Genomic DNA, 10,629 nt, shown 5'->3' on the forward strand with positions numbered 1-10,629 from the left:
ATTGTTTTGTTGTTGTTTTCCTTTTCCTGATGCTTCGCATATTAACTGCTTCCGTTTTCCCTCTCTCCATTTTCTCGGTGTCTTCCTTCCACTCACCGCGCCCATTTCTCTGTCACGTCCCCTCTCTGTATATCAAGCTGTGTTCTCCCTTTCTCATCTTTCTCTTTATCCCTCAGTTTGTTGCTGCCTTTGTCTCTCGCGGTATTTTCTTCCCTTCCAAATGTAATATTTTGAGATTGTAACATCGATTGAGGCAGACAATGGAAAACTGTCCAACCTCCACTGCAAATTCATTCTTAATCCTACGAAAAATGCAATCTGAAACCTATTGCACAATGAGACAAAAACCTCTGTCTGCTTTTCCTGCTTGGGGGCGGGGTGGGAGGTTAGGAGGTGAAGTGGTGGAGAAATTATCCCACCATTGACTGAACAATAGCGAGTTTTCAATCACAATGACCCTCTGATTTGCTATGGAAAAAATTGTTACCTCTGCCATTTCAATACAAAATTTGGCTTTTAAGTGGTTGGGAGAATAACACTTCAGTTTCCCTTTTTCCTCCCCTTTCTACTAAAAACGGGAGAGAAAGACAGCGTCCCTGGGTGGGCTCGAACCACCAACCTTTCGGTTAACAGCCGAACGCGCTAACCGATTGCGCCACAGAGACTGCGACAATCACCAGCGTGGCAGTGAGTCGAGTCAATAGGAGTGAGCCTGCGATGATGCAGAAGGCAGAACAGAAATTCTGCAATGGGCCGAAAGAAGCTCGACTCTGGAAAGAGAGGGAAGGGTCCCGATCAGGGGAGGGGAGGAGGCGGGACGCGCACGCCTCTCCCCCATTGGCTCTGGGAGAGATCGTCGCCGGCTTCCTCGGGGAAGGAAGATATGGGGAAGCCCGGAACGTCCCTTTTTAGGGTGACTTGAGACTTGGAGATAAGTAAAGTCCATCTGCTGAGAGTCCCCAAAAGCAGAACAACCTTCGGCCTCCAAACCTCCCCTCTGCAGCTGAACCCCTGCAGCTGCAGAATACCTGCGGCACCCTCCCCCGACCCCTCCACCTCTCAACATTAAATATGCACTTAATGGGCGCCTCCTAAATACCAGGCGCCGTTCTAGGCCTGTGAATGTCCAAAGCCTAGCACAGTGCCTGGCACACAACAGACGTAAGGATTTCTGGAATGAATAAGTGAAACAAGCTAGCGTGAGTAATACGCCCGACCCACACGACGTGTTCATAACCAACACCGTCAGGCTTCAGCTGGGACCACAGGCCCCTATCTCGGGCTCCACCGGCCCACGTGCGCGCACGTCCCCGCCCCTGTCTCTGGCCTCCTGAGTCCGGGTCCGCCACGATCCCAGCTCGCACCGCGAGGCCAGGCTCTTCCGCACTCACAGTGACTTTTCACTTTCCGCTGTCTCCGTTTTGGCTTCTCAACCAAACTCCTGATCTGATGACTGACAGAGATGCACAGCCAATAGGAAGCCAAAATGTGCCGGAAGGGTCGGCCTTTCAGCTACTAGAGAGAAAGCAACAGGAGTGGTTGCGCAGCGAGGGCCTTCGCCGGTTTGCTGAAGTTGTGGCGAGTGGAGGTCCCAGTACGCCGCAGTCATGGTGAGATGGGGAGCGGGGAGAAAGGACATGGGGTAGGGATTGAGGAACGGGCATGGGGTCATGGGACGTTTGGGGGGCGGAGAGGGCCTGGTGGTCGATGGAAGGAAGCGGCTCCAGTTTGAAGGGGAGCGAACCGCGGTGAGGACCCAGGGGGTGAATTCAGGTCCTCGCGGCTGCACCGCGCTCATGTCAGGGCTGGATTCGGGGCGTCCGGGCGCCTCCAGAGTGGAGGACGGTGCGTACAGGAGCCTCAGGATCAGGGGCTGCGCCGGGGGCTATGGTTGCGTTTGGCCCTCGCGCTGAGTACCTCCGCCCTGTCTGCCCCAGTCTATTATGTCCTATAACGGAGGGGCCGTCATGGCCATGAAGGGGAAGAACTGTGTGGCCATCGCTGCCGACAGGCGCTTCGGGATCCAGGCCCAGATGGTGACCACCGACTTCCAGAAGATCTTTCCCATGGGCGACCGGCTGTACATCGGCTTGGCCGGTCTCGCCACCGACGTCCAGACCGTGTAAGTGTTGGGGGTCCCCGCCCACACCCAGGCCCCTTCTTGGACAGCCTTGCTCGGCGTCTTGAGTGGCCTGGGTCAGTCATCTACCAGACGGCACCAGCGAACCTGAGACTTGCCGGACACCTTAAGCGATACAGAGTTGTATCCTAACCAACTTTTGCCAGCATTTACTCTGTGCCAGACTCGGTGGAAAGCACCTTACATGCACGGACTTATTTAATTCTCTTAACGACTTTACCATGTTGCTGTCCCATTTGCAGATGAGGAAATTGAGGGTCTCAGAGAGTGTCTTGCCAAGATGCAAGCTAATGAATGTCACCCAGGATCCCAGTGCAGGTCTCCCCGAGGTCAAAGTCTGTGCTCAGTCCCTAAAGAACTTCAGGTCTAGTTGAGAGACAAGGCAGGCATATATGGGAAAGATAACTGACTCTTGATGAGCTGGTGCATATTAACTGCTAGATTAGTTATCTAGTTGACAGTGTTTCTGTGATTTGAGAGGAGAGAGAGTCTGGGAGATGAAGCAGGTAACTGTTGTGATGGTCTAGGTGTGAGGGTTATGGTCCTAATGGGGTGGTAGTGGTGGGAAAGGAAAGGAAGGCATTTCTGAGAGTTGTTACTGACCAGCTGTAGTGGCTGCTTGGATATTGTGAGGCCAAAGAGCCATTCATGGAGGTCGAGGTCTGTGTCTGGTTTTTTTGTGTGTGTGTGAGGAAGATTGGCCCTGGGCTAACATCCGTGCCCATCTTCCTCTACTTTATCTGGGACGCCGCCTCAGCACGGCTTGACAAGCGGGCATCGCTGCGCCTTCGGGATCCGGTGCGCGTTTGGGATACGAACCTGTGAACCCCAGGCCTCCGAATCGGCGGAGTGTGTGCACTTAACCGCTAAGCCACCCGCTAAGCCACCGAGCCAGCCTCGGGACGTGGGGGGGGGGTGGAGTCGGGGTCTGGTGTGTGTGTGTGTTACTAGTAACTAGACTAGTACTTGGCATGTAGGCAATCTAGAAATGTTTTAAAGATGATTTCTGTTTTGAGCATGTTGACTGAAATATAGAAATTGGGAGGACTAGTTTTAGGAGAAAGGTGATGACTTTGATTCTGACACCAATTTTGAAGGAACAGGGCGAGCCAAGTAGAAACATCTTGGGTCTTGAAACTATATCTCAGGGCTGGAGAGGCATTGGTGATATGTTAAATCTATGGGAACAGATTCTGGAGAGACAAAATACATGGAGGGGAAAAAAATAAGCTGCAGTTTGAGAGCCAAACTGTGTATTTAGCAGTGAGGGAAGAAGAGAGGCCAGAGGAAAAAAATCAGGGTAGGGTTTCAAGAGGGAGGATATAGTCACAGATGGCAGGTTCTGCAGGACGCTGGTGGCCTTAGAGCAGCAGTGCCTGGACTTAGTTTTTAGGAGACTAGTTCACTCATGTGGGTGGAAGCTTGTCATAAAATTCTCTCTCTCATTTCCCTTAAAGCTCCCTAAGTCTCAAGAACGTAAAACTTGGAAATTCTTCCTGAGAGGTAACCCAGCCAGCTCTTTCTTTCCAGTCCTGGTGGAATCAGAGAACGATCGCTTAGGGTTCCTGTCCATGTGAAGGCCCCCAGCAGCCTCCCTCTCTCCTGTCCCTGCCGTTCTCCTCACACTACTTCCTTTTCTTCAGGAGGCTTTTTTCACCAAGTTTGCTTGTTTGTGGGCAGAAACAAGCCAGGCCTCGGTTTCCTCACCTTTAAGGTGAAGCTCAGGTTGTGTCTAAGGCCCTTTGTTCGGGTGTCCTGTGACTTGGGGCTTTGCTTCCAGCAGGTCTGGCATTGGTCTGCTCCTTGCAGGGGCCACTCCCTGGGCTCTGAGATGGCACTGGAGGAGATGTAGCCTTTTTTCTCAGGCACCTTCCAGTCCATTAGTGCAGCAGCTGCTGTTTGTTAACGCATAAGACTTTGCAGTGTTCTGAGCACCTTGTCATGCACCCATACATTTATCTCACCACCAGGTGATTGAGTGTGTCCCCATCTTATGGGTGGGAAAATTAAGTGAGATGTTGAAGGCCTAGCCCAGGTCAGCGCTCGGTCCACTGCCCTTTCTACTGTAAGCTGCCATGTCTGGGCCTGCAGGTAGACTCCCACTAAGACTGTAGAAGGAGCTGTGCGTTTTATTGTATATATGTTATTCCTCAAAAAAGAGGGGAAAAATCTACTTCTTAACTCCCTTTTTCTCCCTTCAAAAAAAAAAGTAAGGGAAAAAAGGTTAGCAGTGTGGCATGTTTACAGGTGACAGATGTTGGACAAGTCCTGAAAGTGGACGTGAGGCTGGACTTCTGGTGAGAAAATCACTGGGAGAGAGAGAGAGGAGTCTTGGCGCGGGCTGAGATTGTGTGTCTTCCGAAGTACCTCCTGACCTCCACAGGGTGGACATGAGGGGACATTCAGCAATGACTTACTAACTCATTTTTCTCCTCCTACCACAGTGCCCAGCGCCTCAAGTTCCGGCTGAACCTATATGAGCTGAAGGAAGGTCGGCAGATCAAGCCAAACACCCTCATGAGCATGGTGGCCAACCTCTTGTACGAGAAACGGTGAGTGGAAGTGTAGTTGGGGACTTCGGGAGTGCAGAAACTTTGGCCAAGTAGGCATGTAGTATGGAGGGGTGCCCAGGACGGCGATTCCTCCTGTTCTATTTCTTATTTGTAGGATGATATCCTTATTATTTTAGGCATCTGTTTTCTGTGGGCCTGCCTAACAACCAAATAGAAAAGAAAGGGCTACTTCAGAAGATGGCAGGGAATGCAAATAGCAGATGAACTTGCTTCTAGGCAACAGAATTAACCCCACCAAAGATACCCTGGCGTCTCCCAGCCAGGAGCCACCCTTGCTCCAGAGCTAATTCTGTCGGTACTAGATTTTCTGGAATACATGGAACCTAGGAATTGGGTATGTTAATTTTTGTCAGTTCTATTTGGGGACTTTACGATGAGAACAGAAGGGGCCTAACTGTAAAATTCAGTGCAGAAGCTGGGATGGAATCGAAGGGAGAACTAACCCCATAAGCACTTTCCCCCCATACCTCTGGGCAGAACTGGTGGCAAGAAGACAAGTTGAGCTTTTTTTTTTTTTCTTTTCTTTTCAACTTTTTATTTTGAGATAAGTTGCAAAGTACTCTTTAGCTTTCGAAACTAAATCTTTGCCATTTCCATACAATATTACTACCTTTTTACTATTAAAAAGTTAAAAACAAAAAAAGCGTTGCCCTTTTTTTTTAGTGGTGTTAATATCCTCAGCCGTGAATTGTCTGCCATATGTGGTAATTACATTTATCAAAATCCCAAATTGAGAAAGGCTTAACAAAAAAAAAAAACTGATTTATATGAGGGAAAAAAGTCTTATAATGTTGTAAAAATTAACTCACATTTAGGTATATATTTAATGGCTCATGTTTATTGCAGATAATAAAATTATAGGCCATTGAGGGTGACCTGAAAAATTCTAGATTCTTAGCGGCTCTAGCCGGGAGCTTTCTCTACAAGCCCAACTGAAATCAATGATTTTCCAGCAGGATAGGCTAATGCAGTGATTTGCAAAGTTGAGCAATGTACAGACACTTTTCAAAGGAAAAAGCTTCTCATGGACCCCAGAGAATCTATCCAGTCACCTCTGTTTGTGAAGCACCGCCAGGAAGAGTCAAACACTGACCTTCAGGTGATGCCTTGCCATAAACATGACTGGAAGTGCAATGCAGGCCCTGAACTGTGTTGTATTTAGTTTTAAGGTTGTTACCCAGATAATACAGAATATTCTTATATTAACTTTATTTTCAGTTTATTGAGAGAAAAATGCAAAATTTTAAGTTTCTTCTAGAAATTGATACCCAGGGATCTGTTTGAGAAACACTGAATCAAAGCGTGCTACCCCAACTCCTTCCTCCACCTTAGAATTATTATTTGTAGAGTTATTTTTTACAGCACTATAACTTAAGATCATGCCCTTAGAAATTACTGAGAGCCGATATAAGATATATGAATAATGCCTCTTTACTTACTGTTTCTGTTGAGTATAGTGGCTATAAGTTTTTGAGTATTTTATATGTAAAGATCCCTAAGATTGGGCCGGCCCCATGGCTTAGCGGTTAAGTGCGCGCGCTCCGCTGCTGGCAGCCCGGGTTCGGATCCCGGGTGCGCACGGACGCACCGCTTCTCCGGCCATGCTGAGGCCGCGTCCCACATACAGCAACTAGAAGGACGTGCAGCTATGACATACAACTATCTACTGGGGCTTTGGGGGAAAAATAAATAAATAAAATCTTTAAAAAAAAAGATCCCTAAGATTGAGTCTTCTCAAAGCTCAGGGTCTAGAACAAGTTTCTGATAAGCTGCTATTTCCTGTCAGCAGATAATGAAAATAACCCAGCTCACTGAGTGTCCTTCTTTGGCTTGCCTGCTAGGAGACTCAACAAAAGTTTGTGTTCAGTCTGAGTGTCTTGTTGCTATTAATGGTTTAGTTTTATTTTTCAGTGTTTTTCCTATAAACTGCTTCAAATCCTTTTTTGAAAGGAGTAGAGGTATAGATGTATAAATAGAGAGTTGAATGGTGATAGAACCTGGATTAGGATAGGGAAGATTAGAAGAAAGCAGAATTCCCAAAGAAAGGAGGAGGAAGAGAGGGTCAGGGGTGAGGAGGATATGAAGGTAAGTGTCAGAGAAAAGAAGAAGGAAAACATCTTGGAGCATTGCCAGATGCCGGGAGAAGGGGAAAGGGTTAACAAAGCTGGCCACAAGCCAAGGGGCCCTCCATTTTCCTCCCCAGGGCTGGGCCAGGGTCTTGTTTGAATATCTGAATAGGCCTAACAGGAAAGTGAGCGTTCTTGAGTTCTGGTTTCTCTCTCTGCTCCTGGCCCCCACAGGTTTGGCCCCTACTACACTGAGCCAGTCATTGCAGGGTTGGACCCGAAGACCTTTAAGCCCTTCATTTGCTCTCTAGACCTCATTGGCTGCCCCATGGTGACTGACGACTTTGTGGTCAGTGGCACTTGCACCGAACAAATGTACGGGATGTGTGAGTCCCTCTGGGAGCCCAACATGGTGAGTTGGCGGCATGGAGTAGGGCTGGGCTCTGAGGTACCCACACCTTGGCCATCAGGGAGAAATGTGTTTACCTGGCAGATAATGGGGAGAATGGTACAGGTAGGAGAGAAAGCGACAGTTGCTTGAGCCTTGGGAGGGTGTCCAGAGACTCCATCTGCCAGGGCCTTGGTGCGGGTTGGCCGGCTCCAGGGAAGAGCACCTTCTGTTAGGAGACCCCAGTCAGATATTTGCTACAACAACAACAAATTCCTCACGTTGGGTTTACAGGGTTCTCACACCTGTTCATTGAACAAACATTTAACCAGGTGTTGTAGGGTTAGACAGCTCAACAGAATGGGCTCTGGACCTTCGGGTGTCCTGGTTGGAGACTCGGATCCTCCTACCATTTAATGCGTTATGTTCTTGGGTAGGTCACTTCACTTCTATGTGCCTCCATTTCCTTGGCTGTAAAATGTGGGGGAGAGTAGAACCTACCTTATGAGTGGTGTGAGGAAAACATGAAAAGATTGGAACCATGCCTGACAGTGAGGGCTGGCTATGGTGCCAGCTCTGCCAGGCTCTGGGGAAACCAAATAGTCTGTCTTCAAGGGCTTACTGCAGTCTAATGAAGCAAGACGGACACCCAAATACCTGTTAAAATGCAGTTTGCCAGGAAGAGGAGGAAAGAAAGGACCTAGTTGGCAGAAGGAACAGCCTATGCAAAGATACAGGAGGGGCCAGGTGTGTTCAGTGATTGGAGAGAGCTAGCTGTGGCTGCTGGAGTGCAGGCAGAATGTGGGGTGAGGTGATGATGGAGAGGGAAATTGGGGTGAGCTTTTGAAATGCCTTGAATGCACGCCAAGGAGTTTGAACTTTTTTCTTTAGCATGGCGTCAAAAGCAATAAGGAACTGTAGGCCTGCGGGTAGATGCCATAGGCTTTCGTAGTCACCTACAGGAGGCGCTGAGGTCCTGAGCAAAGGTAGTGGCAATGGGGGAGGGGGCAGCCAAGAGTCTAGAGGACTTGGTCACTTAAAACAGAAGTGAGGGGGCCGGCCCCGTGGCTTAGCGGTTAAGTGTGCGCGCTCCACTACTGGCGGCCCAGGTTCGGATCCCAGGCGCGCACCGACACACCGCTTGGCCAGCCATGCTGAGGCTGCGTCCCACATACAGCAACTAGAAGGATGTGCGGCTATGACATACAACTATCTACTGGGGCTTTGGGGAGAAAAAAAAAAAGGAGGAGGATTGGCAATAGATGTTAGCTCAGAGCCAGTCTTCCTCAGCAAAAAGAGGAGGATTGGCATGGATGTTAGCTCAGGGCTCATCTTCCTCACCAAAAAAAATAAAACAAAACAAAACAGAAAAACAGAAGTGAGGGAGGTGGAGATAATGGAGGATGCCTGAGTTTTCTAGCTAAGCCAACCAAGATAGAGGATCTAGGAGAAGGAAGAGGTTTGGGGGGAAATGGGTACCTGTGAGACACCCAGGAGAAGAGTCCATCGGACAGCTGATAAAGCACACAGGAGCCAAGTAGGGATTCTTCTCATTTTACAGAAGAATTGAGGCTTAGTGAAGGGACATGTGACTTGCCCAGGGTCACACTGCTGGTTAATGGAGGAAGTTCGGGGCTTGAACTTTCCCTTACATAACCCTGCTTCCTTCTGAGAAGGAGCTGAGGGGGCTTCCCATATCCAGGGAACCATCCCTCACTTCAGGCATGGGAGAGGCCAGAGCTGGGGGCCTTGAGCCTAAAGAATAGAGAGTTAAGGAGCCAGACCAAGTAGCGTCCAAGGCTCTGGGGATTAAAAGGCTTCTGTTCTGTTGGCAGGATCCAGAACACCTGTTTGAAACCATCTCGCAAGCCATGCTGAATGCTGTGGACCGGGATGCAGTGTCAGGCATGGGAGTCATCGTCCACATCATGTGAGTATGAGTTGGGAGAAGTCTAGAAGCTTTGTAGACACCTGACCCTCCCCTCCCCCATAAACACCCCATCTTCCCAGCCCCCTGGTCACGTGTGAAATAAGAAAAGCACTTGCAGCAGGCACAGGATAACAGAAATCCATGCTTCCTTGAGTGGCAGCTAAGAGCCTACCCAGAATCCCCTGGCCTGTGTCAGGTGAGGCTCCATGACCCTGAGTCTCCTCCCCTTGCTCACAATAGACATTTCTTTCCTTCCTTAACAGTGTCCCCACAGTCTCAGGGACCTGTGTAGGATGAGCCACAGCAGAGCTACTGCCGACAGATGGAAATCCTAGGCAGCTCCCCTCTCTCCCAGCTCCTACCAGTGTAGAACCCACAAGTGTGTGATGTACTGAACTGGGAACTACTTTCCAACCCCTAGCCAGATCCCTAACAGCCATCCCCTTTTGCCTCTTAACTTGTTTGGGGCTATCACCAGGAACCTGATTGGATGAACTAGAAGATGTCCTCCCACTGCTTTCTGCTATTCATCCCAGAATAAGCATTTAGACCCTTTTTTTTTGTTTGTTTTTGTGAGGAGGACCAGCCCTGAGCTAACATCCGATGCCAATCCTCCTCTTTTTGCTGAGGAAGATTGGCTCTGGGCTAACATCCGTGCCCATCTTCCTCTACTTGATATGGGACGCCACCACAGCATGGCTTGACAAGCGGTGTGTTGGTCCATGCCCGAGATCCAAACCTGCGAACCCCAGGCCGCCACAGCGGAGTGCACGCACTTAACCACTGCACCACCGGGCCAGCCCTAGACCCTTTTATTATGGGACAGCCTGCTTAATTACCATGAAAAAGATTGGGGCTGATACAGAGGATTTACTACCCCAAGGTCCTTTTATGTTCATTGGAGTGAAACACATCACACTTCCTTCCTAAGCTACTTGTTCTCTAGGCCTGGGGAGCGCCTTCCCTTCTTTGGAGGGCTTCGCAGTCCAGCCCTGAGTCATCTCGACTCTTGATGGTTCCACCTATGGAAAGCCTTCCCTGGAGTCTCCCCATGTCTCCATTCTCCCCTTCCCTACCACAGGCCAAGGAAACAAGCTAACATCAATGTAACATGAGCACAACACTGAAACCTAGAGTTAGGACAGCCGTGTTCTGCAGTCTAGATGGGTGTAGATGCTTTGTCTTTCTCTCTCTGCAGTGAGAAGGACAAAATCACCACCAGGACACTGAAGGCCCGAATGGACTAACCTTCTATTCCCAGAGCCCACTTTTTTTTTTTTAAATAAAACAGTTTTTCTTTCACTCCTGCTGCTTTGAGTCTTTACCACAGGTCTCTCTCCCTAGGTGGGCAGTTACTCAGGGTGTAGCTCCGCCCTGGGGCTCTCGTCTTGACTTGAGCTCATGCACTAGGCACCAGTGGGGATGGTATCCACACATCACTTGTTGAGGGCCTGCCATGTGCTAGGCCCTGAATGCAGAGCTTTACACATTCTAGAATTTAATCATCATAGTGACTTAAGGTAGTTGACATT

The 10,629-nt window shown here is 49.2% G+C and overlaps 1 protein-coding gene and 1 non-coding gene across 2 annotated transcripts; one reads left to right on the top strand and one right to left on the bottom strand.

Annotated features, from left to right (window-relative positions):
• Window positions 1-591: 591 nt before the first annotated feature.
• Window positions 592-665, bottom strand: TRNAN-GUU (transfer RNA asparagine (anticodon GUU)). The gene has a single exon. It is a non-coding gene; the product is annotated as a tRNA-Asn (tRNA).
• An 839-nt stretch (window positions 666-1,504) lies between these two features.
• Window positions 1,505-10,399, top strand: PSMB3 (proteasome 20S subunit beta 3). Its single transcript, XM_058560817.1, has 6 exons — window positions 1,505-1,610; window positions 1,938-2,122; window positions 4,585-4,692; window positions 7,014-7,191; window positions 9,003-9,097; window positions 10,296-10,399. Exons 1-6 carry the CDS (start codon window positions 1,608-1,610, stop codon window positions 10,342-10,344), a joined length of 618 nt encoding a protein of 205 aa, XP_058416800.1. The 5' UTR covers window positions 1,505-1,607; the 3' UTR covers window positions 10,345-10,399.
• The last annotated feature ends 230 nt before the right edge of the window (window positions 10,400-10,629 follow it).

The sequence above is a fragment of the Diceros bicornis genome, chromosome 18, assembly GCF_020826845.1.
Source record: "Diceros bicornis minor isolate mBicDic1 chromosome 18, mDicBic1.mat.cur, whole genome shotgun sequence".
NCBI classification, from domain to species: domain Eukaryota; kingdom Metazoa; phylum Chordata; class Mammalia; order Perissodactyla; family Rhinocerotidae; genus Diceros; species Diceros bicornis.